The sequence below is a fragment of the Cololabis saira genome, chromosome 11, assembly GCF_033807715.1.
Source record: "Cololabis saira isolate AMF1-May2022 chromosome 11, fColSai1.1, whole genome shotgun sequence".
NCBI lineage: Eukaryota > Metazoa > Chordata > Actinopteri > Beloniformes > Belonidae > Cololabis > Cololabis saira.
Genome location: NC_084597.1, coordinates 11,176,694 through 11,193,322, shown reverse-complemented (window position 1 = coordinate 11,193,322; position 16,629 = coordinate 11,176,694). Strand labels below are relative to the sequence as shown.

The following is a 16,629-nucleotide window of genomic DNA, read 5'->3' as shown; positions in this document are numbered from 1 at the left end:
AGCCTCTTTTGTTCTAATCACCGGAGGACAACTGCAAAAAAGACCCGCGGCCACTGACTGGACTTAAGATAAGGGGACACTGCTGCTTGCATGCCTTTATTTTTATGATTGTTTGCTGTGGACTGTCTGCTTCGCCCTCCTGCTTTTCCGTGCATGCTTCGCCTGTCGCTCCCGGCTTAATTCTCCGACGCCGCTGTGAGCGTATGGTTGGAGGAGGAGGAGGTTTGGAGGAGGAGCGGGGGAATGATTGACAGGAAAGGGGGGAAAGGAAGCGTTTTTCACGGCGCAAAAAAACACTGTAATAAAAAGCCAGGAATGGAGTACTAGAGTGAAGTTTTTCTTGTTACACTCTTTTAGACACATTTGAGGGATGTTGGCCAAGACTTTTAATAGTGTTAAAAGCATGTTAAAAATGATGTCACAATACCTTTAATAAACTTAAAAAAGGAAGCTACTTGTAATATTGTAAATAATTATATCAAACCACTCTTTGGTTTGCAAAGTCATAAATGAGCATCTCAGGGTCAGATTTTTACTGATTCTTGAGATCACATCAAAAAGAGGAAACCCTCCCGCCAGACTCCAGCCTACAATACAGTGTTTGTGTTTAAGGCACACCAGTGAGTGTACTGGGGCTACACTGGGATTTAGCTGTGGACAAAGACATTGAAAGGGTTTTCTGAGTCAAAAAAAAAAAAAAAAAACTTCATGAGAGTTTGAGATGTATAAGGGTTTGATTCTATCTGATCAACTTGGTTGATCTGATGGATCTGTAATAGACATTAATAAAACGGATGGACCAAACAATCACCTGCCCGTCACAATCCAAATCAGTCAAGTTTGGGACAATATGAGAAATGCAAAGAAGAAACAAAAAAATAAATACATAAAAATGCTGCTTCTTTCATTTTATTGCTAAAAGTATGTATCCAAGATATTTCTTGTTTTTTCTCACCTGCTTTGTTTCATTTGTAAATATACAGAATCCCTAAGCCTTGCTACACAATAGATGATTATCACATCAAATCATATCCTTATCAAAATCAGGGTAGACAACAAACGTACGTATGGAAGAGGATTAGGGCTACTGAAGAAAAAACATTGAATTTCTGAGAAAAAAGTCTGACTTTTTTTTAGAAATAAAAAAAAATCCTCCTTAAAATTGTTTTGTTTGTTTTAGGTTTCTGAAAAAAGTCAGAATTCTGACTTTTTTTTTAAAATAAAAAAAAATCCTCCTTAAAATAGTTTTGTTTGTTTTAGGTTTCTGAAAAAAGTCAGAATTCTGACTTTTTTTTAGAAATAAAAAAAAATCCTCCTTAAAATTGTTTTGTTTGTTTTAGGTTTCTGAAAAAAGTCTGAATTCTGACTTTAAAGTCAGAATGCTATTTTGTTTCTTCAGTGGCCCAAATCCTCTTATGTTCATACAACCTTTTTTTTAAATGCGTTTACCTTCCAAGGCAAAAATCTTGCTGCCCAGCGTATCCACTATGTGCACCAAAGCGAGCTCATCGGACACGTTGAAGAAGTGATCTTGCAACGGCTGACTGGAAATGTTTTCGATTTCTCTGATAAACTTATGAACGTCCGCTGCACTTTTGTTCTGACGGCCATAGTCTCCCAAAACCTGAAAACAACAATAAACTGTTATTATATATTCAGAAATGTATACTAATGATCAGCAATGTCATCGATCACGTTGATAATTAAGCTAACCACATATCTCTTAAAGATGGAGTTGAATATTTTCCATACATTTCACAGTTGCAATGGATATTAAAAATGTCTGCATGTCAAAATAAAAAAATATACTTTGATACCGTAACTATGAAAGCCAAAATGCATAAATGCAGGTTACAAGACTGTTGACCAAAAAAAAGTAAGAGACAATTGTACCCACAGCGATGCCAAACCTCTCGATACCGTCCTTCTCACAGTTGTCGATGACCCTGGGTAGATCGTGGGAGTCATGTGACTCTCCATCCGTCACAATCACCATCACTTTCTTCATCCCAGGTCTTGCACCTCGCTCCAGCATAAAGGCCTCCTTCCTGATTTGCACAAAATGAGAAAAAAGGACGGTGAAAGATAACATTCCATCCAAGATCAAGTACGTAATGATCAGAGGTGTCAAGTAACGAAGTACAAATACTTTGTTACCTTACTTAAGTAGAAATTTTGGTTATCTATACTTCACTGGAGTAATTATTTTTCAGACGACTTTTTACTTTTACTCCTTACATTTTCACACAATTATCTGTACTTTTTACTCCTTACATTTTAAAAACAGCCTTGTTACTATTGATGTGCAATACTCCCATCCTTTCAAGGGCAATATTATTATTTTTCCATCCATTTAAGTGCAATATCCCCCCACCCATTCATGTACATTTTCATCCTCCCATTCACTCTTGTTTATAGTGTGTATATATATATATATATATATATATTCAGGGCCGCCGCAAGGGGTGTGCGAACCGTGCGACCGCACGGGGCCTCGCGCCCCAAGGGGCCTCGCGCTATGGGCCGTTTTTCAATTTTTTTAATTTTTTCTTTTTTTTTCTTTTTTTTTTTTCGTTTTTTCCCTTATGAATATCAACAGACGCGTTCCATTACAGACCTAAATGTGTACTAGTCTGTGCATATCAATAAATATATGTGCAATGATGCGCGTGTCTGTTGTTCCATACAACTGATCAGACCAAGCGCAGACACAAGCTGCTCTGATCCAGACGGTGGAGTTGGAACAAACTGTTACACAATGTCGAGAGAACGAGACAGATTCAGAAAATTTCCATCAGGGGATGAAAAAAGAAAAAAACTAAAGAAAATGGAAGAGTTTAATGCCTCTCTGAAAGGCTCGTTTGATAAATTTGTTACAAAAATCATCGATCTCAAGCAGCCGTGGGGCCCCACGTCAAGGCAAGAGATGATGATGAGGCAGGGGAAGGTATCCAGTATTTTACTAATTGGAGAGTTAAAATTGCACATATAGACACTCAATCCGACCCGAAAAACCCAAAAATTTCACGCGCAAGGGCCCCCCCCCCCGCCATTTCGCACAGGGCCTCGCAAATCTCCCAGGCGGCTCTGTATATATTTATGTTTCCTTGTTTGCATTGTCTTTGCATGTGTGCACTTCGACGGAGCTGCTGCCTAATTTCACTGTACCTGTACAATGATAATAAAGGCTTTCTATTTTATTCTATTCTATTCTACTCTATTTCATTTCGGCCTTTAAAAAAAAACTATCCAGTTAAATTGCTCCATCCGGATAGGGTGAATTTGGTTGTGGTTGTTTCAGATGTTCTTGTCCAGTTTTGTTCTTACATCCGTTCCCTCAGATTCCTGCAACTAAACTTGGATGTACATTCCAATAAAGGTTAGGATAAATGATAACATGCCTCTGAAGTTTGACTTTTTGCACCATTACAATACTTATAGGCAACTAGTCATCATATCTCCTGCTCTCTGAAACACATGTTAATACTCAATAGTACACATATATGATTCTTTAATATATTTGCATTATACTAAGACGCATTCATTTTCAATGGCTTTTGTCCTTAATGGCTTTTTTCCCCCTTACATTACTTTTACTTTTATACTTTAAGTATTTTTAAACGCTAGTATCTATACTTCTACCTGAGTAATGAATTTGAATACTTTTGACACCTCTGATTGGTATTCCTTTTATGATCATGATGCTTCCCACAGTGTAAAAATATCCCTATTCCTAAACCTGTTATTCTTCAAGTTGACTTAACATTTTCAGATAATTTATCCCCATTAAATCAAGATAATGTTCCTCATATTAGACAAGTGGAGCAACAGCACCTGAACAAGCATGCACTATCTAATAAACATAAGTGTGCATATACACTTTTCACACTTTTACAGCCAATAATCAATGATAAATTGATTAGGAAATAAAGTTGGCTTTTTCCCCCCTTACATTACTTTTACTTTTATACTTTAAGTAGTTTTGAAACCAGTACTTTTATACTTTTACTCGAGTTAAAAAACCTGAGATGATACTTCAACTTCTACAGGAGTATTTTTAAACTCTAGTATCTATACTTCTACCTGAGTAATGAATGTGAATACTTTTGACATCTCTGGTAATGATACACCTTTTAGATACTGTGTGTTTCCAGCCAACTGTGACCTCTAGACGAGGTGTTAGCCTCTGCTCAGTACCTGGCTGTTTCCACGGCAAGGAAAGTGTTGGTCTTGATGCCGGTGTGTTGAGGAAGTTTCTCCACAAACTTAACCAGCTCACCAGTGTTGTCAAACTGGCTCAGGTTGACGAGGTGGCTCACAGTTTTACCATAAGACACTATCCCCACCTGGAAGACACACACACACACACACACATGCACATGTATTTTTCATTTATTCAGGGTTCTTCTGTCCTCGTGCTGCCCCTCCCAGGCAGCCTGCAGAGGATGTGGCTGTGTCTGGCAGGGCCGACGACGTGACACAATGTTCTTTATTCAGAAGACTTCAGCGACCATGGAAGATGTGACTCTCAACCACGGGCCTCCACGGCGAGAAGACTTTCCAGTGCTTCCCTGTGGAAAACTCTGCAGGCTCCAGACCAGACTACTGTAGCCATAATACAAGCTCCAGACCAGATGAACATAACCATAATACAAGCTAATCATCCATTCCTGGAACAAACCAAGACAAACGGACAAAAATACACTGCAAGTATAACCTAATGAGACAGAGGATTGTCTTATAGATGGCAACATGGAGAACATTACATAACAGAGGGGATTGAAGTCATCACATACTCTTTTAAATACAAACCATTTGTATCATATACAATAAAACATATCTTTTTTAAATGTTTAAGAGAATAATGATTTATATTTAACTTATCTATTCAAGGCAATGGCCAACTCGAGGTGTAATGTTACAGCGAGGTGTAATCCCAAATACTGTGAGTGTGTGTGTGTGTGATAAAAATGACGATAAAAAAAATACCAGTTCAACTCCACCTTTTTAACTATAAATCTTTCTTTCTTTCTTTCTTTCTTTCTTTCTTTCTTTCTTTCTTTCTTTCTTTCTTTCTTTCTTTCTTTCTTTCTTTCTTTCTTTCTTTCTTTCTTTCTTTCTTTCTTTCTTTCTTTTTTTCTTCCTTCTCTTCCTTCCTTCCTTCTTCCCTTCCTCTTTTCTCCCTTCCTTCCTTCCTTCCTTCCTTCCTTCCTTCCTTCCTTCTTCCCTTCCTCTTTTCTCCCTTCCTTCCTTCCTTCCTTCCTTCCTTCTTTCCTCCTGCTCTCTCCTTCCTTCCTTCCTTCCTTCCTTCTTTTCTCCCTTCCTTCCTTCCTTCCTTCCTTCCTTCCTTCCTTCCTTCCTCCCTCCCTCTTTTCTCCCTTCCTTCCTTCCTTCCTTCCTTCCTTCCTTCCTTCCTTCCTTCCTTCCTTCCTTCCTTCCTCCCTCCCTCTTTTCTCCCTTCCTTCCTTCCTTCCTTCCTTCCTTCTTTCCTCCCTTCTTCTCTTCTTCCTTCCTTCCTTCCTTCTCTTCCTCCTTCCTTCCTTCCTTCCTTCCTTCCTTCCTTCTTCCCTTCCTCTTTTCTCCCTTCCTTCCTTCCTTCCTTCCTTCCTTCCTTCCTTCCTTCTTCCCTTCCTCTTTTCTCCCTTCCTTCCTTCCTTCCTTCCTTCCTTCCTTCCTTCCTTCCTTCCTTCCTTCCTTCCTTCCTTCTTTCCTCCTGCTCTCTCCTTCCTTCCTTCCTTCCTTCCTTCCTTCTTTTCTCCCTTCCTTCCTTCCTTCCTTCCTTCCTTCCTTCCTCCCTCCCTCTTTTCTCCCTTCCTTCCTTCCTTCCTTCCTTCCTTCCTTCCTTCCTTCCTTCCTTCCTTCCTTCCTTCCTCCCTCCCTCTTTTCTCCCTTCCTTCCTTCCTTCCTTCCTTCCTTCCTTCCTTCCTTCCTTCCTTCCTTCCTCCCTCCCTCTTTTCTCCCTTCCTTCCTTCCTTCCTTCCTTCCTTCCTTCCTTCCTTTTTCCCTTCCTTCCTTCCTTCCTTCCTTCCTTCCTTCCTTCCTTCCTTCCTTCCTTCCTTCCTTCTTTCCTCCTGCTCTCTCCTTCCTTCTTCCCTCCCTCTTTTCTCCCTTCCTTCCTTCCTTCCTTCCTTCTTTCCTCCTGCTCTCTCCTTCCTTCTTCCCTCCCTCTTTTCTCCCTTCCTTCCTTCCTTCCTTCCTTCCTTCCTTCCTTCCTTCCTTCCTTCTCTTCCTCCTTCCTTCCTTCCTTCCTTCCTTCCTTCCTTCCTTCCTTCCTTCCTTCCTTCCTTCTTCTCTTCCTTCCTTCCTTCCTTCTTTCCTCCTGCTCTCTCCTTCCTTCTTCCCTCCCTCTTTTCTCCCTTCCTTCCTTCCTTCCTTCCTTCCTTCCTTCCTTCCTTCCTTCCTTCCTTCCTTCCTTCCTTCCTTCCTTCCTTCCTTCCTTCCTTCCTTCCTTCCTTCTTTCCTCCCTTCTTCTCTTCTTCCTTCCTTCCTTCCTTCCTTCCTTCCTTCCTTCCTTCCTTCCTTCCTTCCTTCCTTCCTTCCTTCCTTCCTTCTTTCCTCCCTTCTTCTCTTCTTCCTTCCTTCCTTCCTTCCTTCCTTCCTTCCTTCCTTCCTTCCTTCCTTCCTTCCTTCCTTCCTTCCTTCCTTCCTTCCTTCTTTCCTCCCTTCTTCTCTTCTTCCTTCCTTCCTTCCTTCCTTCCTTCCTTCCTTCCTTCCTTCCTTCCTTCCTTCCTTCCTTCCTTCCTTCCTTCCTTCCTTCCTTCCTTCCTTCCTTCCTTCCTTCCTTCCTTCACGTACGTTGTGCATAGATTTAAGGCAGAACCATAAATCAGTTTCACACAAAAACGTCATCAACAGGAATTTATCGTTTTTACCGTGAGATACAAATTCTTACCGTGGGGAATTTTTTTGACGGTTTATCGTGAACGGTAAAATATCACCCATTCCTAGTGTGTGTTGTAATCTATTGACGCCTGCTACTGACCTGTGACTGTTTAGGTCCAATCTCTATCGGCCCGAGGAAGCGAATCAGAAATTCAACAATGCTGCTCCAGGGATAGATGCTGTTAGATCCATCCAAGACGATCACAATGTCCAGATTCTTTGAACACTCTGCAAAAAAAAAAAAAAAAGAGAAAGGAAGAAGGTAATTAAATTGAGGAATTATAGTTTCTTTTTCTGTTCCTGGCACACTGAATCTAAAACTGGATTTATTACACACATATTTGCAGTCCTGTCTGTAATTCAACATTACTATATCACTAAATACATTTAAGGTGTTTTGAAAGTTCGGCAAAGCCAAACAAGGAGAAAAATGACTGATCAGACTGCGTTAAGAGGTCATGGCTAGTAGACACCAGCCTTTAGTGAAAGGCACACCCCCTGATGTGAGTATTTAACTGAGGGCTAACTTGAGATTAACGATCTTCAAATTTGTTCTGGTGAACATAGATTTTAAATCTGATCAAAAACCTCCCGGCTGCATGAAAGAATGTAAAAGTGCAGCGATTAAGTTGAAGCAAAATGTCAGAGAAAGTTCAAGTGTAAAAACTGCTACTCAAAATCTATTATTCATCCAGCACTCCAGATTACTCCCATGAGATATTGATACAATATATTCAGAGCTGGGTAGAGTAGCCAAAAATTTTACTCAAGTAAAAGTACTGTTACTTCAGAATAATATGACTCAAGTAGAAGTAAAAAGTAGTCTTCCAAATAATTACTTGAGGAAAAGTAAAAAAGTACTCAAGTACTGAGTAACTGTTGAGTAACGTGTGATTTATTTTTTTAACACAACCATTCAAACAGACAAAAGTACAAAATAATCAATAAAATAAAAAATAAATTAAAATGAATAAAAAATAGCTCAAATTAAAATAATCTTAAAGTAAATTCGAGTACTTTAATAAATAATAAAATAAATCAAATAATAACAGAATAACAAAATAAATTAAGCACAAGTAGCAAAAAATTTCAAGCCTTTGTACTTTTCTTTTTTAACCAGAACTAGAACAAACATGAACTCATATAAACTCTTTGTGTGTTTGAGTCTGTGTAAATGTGACAAAACATGCAAAAACAAACATTTTTCCCAAAGAGTCACCCAGTGATGTCATGAGATTGACGCGTACGTGGATAAAAGGGATAAAAGAAAAGTAACAGCTCAACGTAGCCTAATGTAGCGGAGTAAGAGTAACGGTTTCTTCTTCATAAATCTACTCAAGTAAAAGTACAAAGTATAGTGATTCAAAACTACTCCTAAAAGTACAAAATGTCCCCAAACTTACTCAAGTAAATGTAACGGAGTAAATATAACTCGTTACTAGGGTTGCCACCCGTCCCGTAAAATACGGAATTGTTCTTTATTTGAGAAAAAAATGTTGCGTCCCGTATTGAACTAATACGGGACACGATTTGTACCGTATTTTCATTAACTTTTACACCATATTCTAGTTGAATTATTGAAATAAATGAACCTTTACACCATATTCTAGTTGAATTATTGAAATAAATTAACTTTTACACCATATTCTAGTTGAATTATTGAAATAAGTTAACTTTTACACCATATTCTAGTTGAATTATTGAAATAAATTAACTTTTACACCATATTCTAGTTGAATTATTGAAATAAATTAACTTTTACACCATATTCTAGTTGAATTATTGAAATAAATTAACTTTTACACCATATTCTAGTTGAATTATTGAAATAAATTAACTTTTACACCATATTCTAGTTGAATTATTGAAACAAATTAACTTTTACACCATATTCTAGTTGAATTATTGAAATAAATGTACTTTTACACCATATTCTAGTTGAATTATTGAAATAAATTTACTTTTACACCATATTCTTCACCTGTAACTATATTCTACATCTGGGCTGATGTGGACATACGTAGCATAGGAGGATATTTCAGTTGCTATATGGTTGTCTGTCTGTACAGTCATGCAAGTTCAATGCTATTAAAGCACTTTAAACTTTAAATCAAAGCATTTAGTTTTTTCATATAAAATAAACACATTTTTATTCAGTTTAGAAGTTTTGGGGCTATTTTTGGCTCCTGCGCTGCTGAAATCAGGACGTCCCTTATTTCTATTTCTGAAAGGTGGCAACCCTACTCGTTACTACCCACCTCTGAATATATTCAAGATACTTCTTTTTTTTACTAAAAATTAGCTAAATGGGATTTTAAAGCCTTATAGTATATTTAGCAGTGTTCTGGTGAAGAAGGCACGGAGGTGAAAGTATAAATTAAACAATGAGCATTGACTGTTGTCTCCCTTCATTCTTTGCTGTTTCCTTCCAGGGAATTGAAGTGCAGAGCCACTAAACTGTCTCCTAACTTGGGCATGCAATGCAGCAGAAGGACTAGGCTGGGCCAGAGAGGGACCGGGGAGGGCGGGGGGGGTGTCAGATGAGTTTACATTAAGAAACGCTCTTATCTGCCTCTTCTCTGAGGGAGGGGGAGTTCAATGTCAGGGTCCAGGGTGGTTCTCCGGTGTGGGTTAGATCCTAATCTCTTGGCACGGACACACAATTTGCACCGGTTGCGTCACATCCTGTTAGGGTTGCCACCTTTCAGAAATAGAAATAAGGGACGCCCTGATTTCAGCAGCGCAGGAGCCAAAAAAAAGCCCTAAAACTTCTAAAATGCATAAAAATGTGTTTATTTTATATGAAAAACAAAATGCTTTGATTTAAAGTTTAAAGTGCTTTAATAGCATTGAACTTGCATGACTGTACAGACAGACAACCATACTAGCAGCTGAAATATCCTCCTATGCTACGTATGTCCATATCAGCCCAGATGCAATATAGCCTACAGGTGAAGAATATGGTGTAAAAGTTAATTTATTTCAATAATTCAACTAGAATATGGTGTAAAAGTTAATTTATTTCAATAAATTAAACTAGAATATGGTGTAAAAGTTAATTTATTTCAATAATTCAACTAGAATATGGTGTAAAAGTTAATTTATTTCAATAATTCAACTAGAATATGGTGTAAAAGTTAACTTATTTCAATAATTCAACTAGAATATGGTGTAAAAGTTAATTTATTTCAATAATTCAACTAGAATATGGTGTAAAAGTTAATTTATTTCAATAATTCAACTAGAATATGGTGTAAAAGTTAACTTATTTCAATAATTCAACTAGAATATGGTGTAAAAGTTAATTTATTTCAATAAATTAAACTAGAATATGGTGTAAAAGTTAATTTATTTCAATAAATTAAACTAGAATATGGTGTAAAAGTTAATTTATTTCAATAATTCAACTAGAATATGGTGTAAAAGTTAATTTATTTCAATAATTCAACTAGAATATGGTGTAAAAGTTAACTTATTTCAATAATTCAACTAGAATATGGTGTAAAAGTTCATTTATTTCAATAATTCAACTAGAATATGGTGTAAAAGTTAATGAAAATACGGTACAAATCGTGTCCCGTATTAGTTCAATACGGGACGCAACATTTTTTTCTCAAATAAAGGACAATTCCGTATTTTACGGGACGGGTGGCAACCCTACATCCTGTGGCGGCTGCAATTTACTGGGACGGGCTGCGTACCTCGCACGGCCGGAGAGAAAGAGTTGGAGATCTGGAAGGAGGAGCTCACGTTGGCACAGACCCCGACGATGTACTGCTGCTCGCCACACATGTAGCCGTACTGAGGACCGCACGCCTGTGGAGATGCGACACAAACACACAGACACACACAAACTGAGGCACTGAGAGTATGGAGCCAAATCAAGGCCAAAAGTTTTGCTAATTTGAAAATAAAATTTGAACCTGAAAATTCTTTTTTTCAGTTTCAATTTTATTTTTTTCAGGATCAGATCTTTTTTTCAGTTTCAAATCTTTTTATTTCAGTTTCAAATCTTTTTTTCAGTTTCAAATCTTTTTTTTTCAGTTTCACTTCTTTTTTTTCAGTTTCACATTTTTTTTTCAGTTTCAGACTTTTGGCCCGGATCTGGCGTGGGGGGCGTGGCATCAACTGTGAGGGGCGTGGCATCATGAGTGACAGCAGAACAGAGAAGGCGGGGGACGTTACTCAGTCATGTTGCCTTCAGGAAACGTAGGTTGTAGAAGTTATCAGTAGAAGTATGATTCAACACTGTATATACACCATATTCACGTGATTGGCAGTGGAAAAAAACTGATATTAGTGACACATTTCTGTTTAAAAAGCTGTTTTAGACCGTACTTGGTAGTACCGTATGTGGAAGTGGGAAATGTCAAACTTTAAAGTGTGGCTGTTGAACTGTACAGTCTGGCATAGTTTATTGCTTTTATACTGCAATTGGTGCCAAGTACGGTCTAAAACAGCTTTTTAAACAGAAATGTGTCACTAATATCAGTTTTTTCCACTGCCAATCACGTGAATATAGTGTATATACAGTGTTGATTCATACTTCTACTGATAACTTCTGCAACCTACGTTTCCTGAAGGCAACATGACTGAGGAACGTACCCCGCCTTCTCTGTTCTGCTGTCACTCATGGTGCCACGCCCCCCACGCCAGATCGGGGCCAAAAGTCTGAACCTGAAAAAAAAATTTTAAACTGAAAAAAAAGAAGTGAAACTGAAAAAAAAGATGTGAAAATGAAAAAAAAGATGTGAAACTGAAAAAAAAGACGTGAAACTGAAAAAAAAGATGTGAAACTGAAAAAAAAGACGTGAAACTGAAAAAAAAAGATTTGAAACTGAAAAAAAGATTTGAAACTGAAATAAAAAGATTTGAAACTGAAAAAAAGATCTGATAGAGATCTGAAAAGAATTTTCAGGTTCAAATTTTATTTTCAAATTAGCAAAACTTTTGGCCTTGATTTGGCTCCATATGAGAGAGCGTGAAGTTCAGCTGCTGTAACCGGTTAGCTTTCAACCAGTATGAGGTCACGGGTGAGAGGAGGTTCAGGGCTACTGGAGAGGAATAGCAAAGGAAACCCCAAGAGGAAAGAACTACTCACATGAAGGATTTCACAGAGACTATTTAAAGCCACCAGAGATCCCCAAAGATTCAACAGAGAGAGTGAGATGAAAGAAGAGCCTGGGAGAAAAGTAGAATTCAAATGACCTACAATGAGTGGAAAATTCAATGAAAGCTATTAATTTTTTTTTTTTTTACTCCATTTCCTTTCCTCAAACGATCCTGAAACTCAGGGTCTTCCCAAGCTGAGCAATAAGCCCACAGTTGTGCCTCAAAATAACAAACTGTCATGGCATTTCTAAATTATAGTCTGGACCAGAGCAGTGGATCCACTTTTCATTGGATTTTTTTACTGGAATAGTTCTTTCATTCTTAGTCTCTATGCGTTCTGATTATTTTTGTAGGCCATTTTTTGCACTTTGGTCAAAAGTGGATGTTTAAAAAGTTCTATACAAATAAAGATTGATTGATTGAACACCAGCAGGCGACTCTCAACTCTCACGGTTGGATGGTCTGCTCTTAAAATTGCCAAAGGATGTGATGGAGTTTTATTTCCTCTGTTCAGTCACACCTCGTTTCAGCCCAAAGCACCCATTTTCTTTTTTATAATTTGTGTATAAACTGACTCTAGCTTTGAATGAACATTTGACTAAAAAGAAATGATGAGAAGCATGATGTGAGAAACACATCACAGTGGAAGCTGATTGTTCATTGTTCAAATGCACTGATTGTGCATTTATTCATTTACTGACTGTTCATTTACTGTCAGAGCAGTGACCGGAGCGAATGTACTGAGAGACGACTGAACCGTAGCCCGAGGGAAAGAGCTGGGGTCAGCAGGGGCCATTAACAGCCAAAAGGAGAGTTGATGCGCTCCATAGCTGATATAAGCAATTTTCCAGATGTATTAAGAGAGGTGTTTTTGAAAGGTCGTACTGCATCTAGTGTTTTATACACTGGGCACTATGCAGTAAAATAGAGCTGCAAAACTGCAGGAATTTTCAGTTTTTCTAGGAAACTTTCCATTGGATATTTTGGTAATAGTATATTGCAATTACCGTATTTTCTGGACTATAAGCCGCTACTTTTTTCATAGGTTTTTAACCATGCAGCTTATACAAAGGTGCAGCTATTCTGTGGATTTTTCTTCCACCGCTCGGGGCGCTCTAACCGGAATTAGAATCAAAACTAATACAAAATAAATGCAAAGAAGAATACGCCACTTCTTCTTTAGCAGATAGAAGTAGGTAGAAGCAGAATTCAAACAGATAAATAGATAAATAAATACCGGTTATTTTCTCTTGGTTCTGTCCTGTCTGTCAGCAAAGTTGCTGCCGTGTTAAAAGACACTGTTAGGAAAGGATCTATTTAGGTACAAACATGTACATCATTTACAGTTCAAAATCCTTCTGTACATGTAGTAAAATATCTAATCTTACAACATAAATATCTGCGGCTTCATATCTTTTTTTTTGAATAGAGCGGATGCGGCTTGTATGCAGGTGCGGCTTATAGTCCAGAAAATACGGTAATGTGAAAACTTTGCAACACTGAAAGTTATCTTGTAACAAGTATCATAAATGTAAGAGAAAATCATAATTGAATCAAGATCCTGTTAAAATCCATCTCCATTAATTCACATGAACAGGACACTCAGTTTACTGCATGAGCCGTCGAGGCCACACCCCCTGCATGCACTGCGCCTTCACAACCATGGATAGTGTTTTGTTTTATATATTACAAATATAATGGAGTATACCATATTTTCTGGACTATAAGCCGCACCTGCATATAAGCCGCATCCGCTCTATTTTAAAAAGAAATTATTAAAAAAAAGATATACAAGCCGCATCCACTCTATTTAAAAAAAAAAAAGATATTTATGTTGTTAGATTAGATATTTACCACATGTACAGAAGGATTTTGAACTGTAAATGATGTACATGTTTGTACCTAAATAGATCTTTCCTAACAGTGTCTTTTAACACGGCAGCAACTTTGCTGATTAAAACGGGACAGAATCAAGAGAAAATAACCGGTATTTATTTATTTATCCGTTTGAAATCTGCTTCTACCTACTTCTATCTGCTAAAGAAGAAGTAGCGTATTCTTCCATGCATTTATTTTGTCTTAGTTTTGATTCTAATTGGGTTAAACGGTTCAAGCGCCCCGAGCGGTGGAAGAAAAATCCACAGAATAGCCGCACCTTTGTATAAGCCGCATGGTTGAAAACGCATGAAAAAAGTAGCGACTTATAGTCCAGAAAATACGGTTACCACATTATTTACGGCATACTGGTATGGTGGTCATCGCTTGTAAAAGCAGCTATGCCATTGCTGTTGCAACTGCTGGAATCCTGCATTCCTTATAGGCAACTATATCGGGTAACTGTTGTCCTTGCATTTATGTCTTTAAAGTATTTTTCTTAATCTTTTTTTTACTTTTATTTTTTTAGGGGGAGAGGTTTCTTTCTTGCTAAATTTCACAAAAAAAAAATAGTCAATGTGTTTAATTTTAAGCCTCAAACTTATGACCAAACAAAACACTATTTTTAAAAGATAAAACCTCAAATTTTCCATTGATTCCGAGTTTTAACCATTTTATCAGAAAAGTTTCCAAATTGTAACATTTCAAAAATCCTCCACATTAACTTCCCATTTCTACCCTTCTGAGACCCCAAATATAATTATTCAGTAGTATAGACGTCACAAGGTCAAGAATGCATACTAATACATTATTGTGGCTAAATGACTACATGAATCTCTGTGAATAAAGTAAAAAACAGTGGCTGTTGAAAGTGATTAGATGAGAAAATAATGAGTACATTTCAAACATGGAACCAGTCATGACATAGTGTTGGCAAACTCCCCTTCTTCTACCAGAAGCTTTACATAAAAGCAGCTAATTTATTAGTATTGATTGTAAAGGGAGCTGAATTCCAGCATATATAAATGGAGTGTTGAAGAGTCATGTTGGCACGTCATGTTTAGCACATTAAGGATTGTGCTTAAATTACAACTGTAGCTGCATATGATATGCCTTAAAAAATGTTTAAATAAACACATATAAGCCCTTATGTTTAAACCCCCTGTAAATGTGATCCTCAGTGTGGAATAAAAAGCTATTTGGAGTTCTGCAACATTACATTAATCTTGCATCACTTGAACTGTACAGTTGATTCAAACTATCCCATAATACTCCCTAGATGCAAAGTCTGACTGTGGAGCATGAAACGTCAAACCCACTGCTTCTACGGGGTCCAAAGGTTTTGTGAACATCTACTCCGGTGTCCAGTTTCTAGCAGAAAATAAACAGTCCCTTTATTTCTTATTGGTAAAGAAAGTGTAGAGGACTTCCTACTTACCAGAAAGCCTCCACTGGGATTGGTCACCAGAGTGGTTCCCATGGTCATGTTCTCTTTGACTTCACGCAAGTTGGGAATAGTTGTGTTTTCTAAAAAAAAAAGAAAAAAAAGAAACATGAATAAACATAAACAGAGTGAGACAAACAGAAGGCAGCGGAGAAGACGAGCAGCTGGAAAAATTCCTCTCCATCAGTTTCCCACAGGAAGAGCGCCGCTCGCCCTCCTCCCTCACTTCCATCTGTCCAAAAAGTCGTTATAACCATTGACATGTAATTAAAAGCAGCTTATCTGATTTCTTTTCCAGGATGTCAACTTGGTGTGTGCCTTATGGCTGTCAACAACAGTTGATGTGAAATAAGAAGTGTAGGAACCAAATTGTTGAGCAAGCAATCACAACATGTGGCTAAAATTAGTAGCTAATATCCAAGTCTGGAATGCTTTGGATGTGATTTTAGTTTTTTTTTGTTCAGAGGATCTATGAACTCTCACAAACACATTCATATTTCAAGATTATTTATTTTCATTGTTCATATACACACATTTAATGTGAAATACAACTTCTAGCTGTTGGTTTGCTGCATTTCAATAACCGTTCCCCTGTTTACTTCCCTTAACTTTTACACTGTAAAGCAGGGGTGTCAAACTCATTTTGCTTGGCGGGCCGGATTTGACCAATTTTTTTCTTGCGGGCCGCACGCTCAAAATAACAAAAACGGTGCGAACATTTTTTTTTCTAATTCTTTTTTTTTTACTATTGTTATCTAATCCAATATCAGTTTATTAATTTTAAAGGAGATATGCACTTTGTTTACACCTTAATTATGTAAAATAGATTTCTTCAGGATCTTTTCTTGAAATTTCTCGTTTTTTTTCAAATTATGTAAGATACTTTTACTATCATTTTACAAAGATACACAGAAACAAGTATGTTTTTTTTATATTTCGCTTTTTTATAGGACATTTAATTAAAAGCTAAATCTTTCTTATTACGTCAGAGAGTGTTTCTTTGTGATTTAGAGATTTTTCCAGTACAATTAAGTGTATTTATTTTTAAAAATTGGCGCGGATATTTAAGCCAGTGTGCTGAAAAAGTCAGCACTTCTTTTTTAACTGTTTTACTTTGTCACTATCCTCGTATTCAAAACTGAAATTCTCAGAATAAATATCTTCTATCATCTTTTTTAGCAGTGATATTTTTCCTGCGAAAATATATAATAGTAGTCAGTTAATAAAAATAAACAATCGTCTACAAAGAAATAAAATCGGCAAATGCATTCTAGAAATCTAAAAAAATGTCGAAAACTGCTCTAGTAGTGGAATAA

The 16,629-nt window shown here is 37.2% G+C and overlaps 1 protein-coding gene across 1 annotated transcript in view; it reads right to left on the bottom strand.

Moving 5' to 3' along the window:
• Window positions 1-16,629, bottom strand: part of itga1 (integrin, alpha 1) — a 175,209-nt gene that overhangs the window by 40,913 nt on the left and 117,667 nt on the right. The window contains exons 4-9 of the mRNA XM_061733708.1: window positions 15,308-15,396; window positions 10,584-10,698; window positions 6,983-7,110; window positions 4,198-4,346; window positions 1,898-2,048; window positions 1,450-1,624 (exon numbers count right to left, since the gene is read on the bottom strand). Coding sequence (XP_061589692.1) covers window positions 1,450-1,624; window positions 1,898-2,048; window positions 4,198-4,346; window positions 6,983-7,110; window positions 10,584-10,698; window positions 15,308-15,396 — 807 coding nt within the window. The remainder of the gene's footprint in view (window positions 1-1,449; window positions 1,625-1,897; window positions 2,049-4,197; window positions 4,347-6,982; window positions 7,111-10,583; window positions 10,699-15,307; window positions 15,397-16,629) is intronic.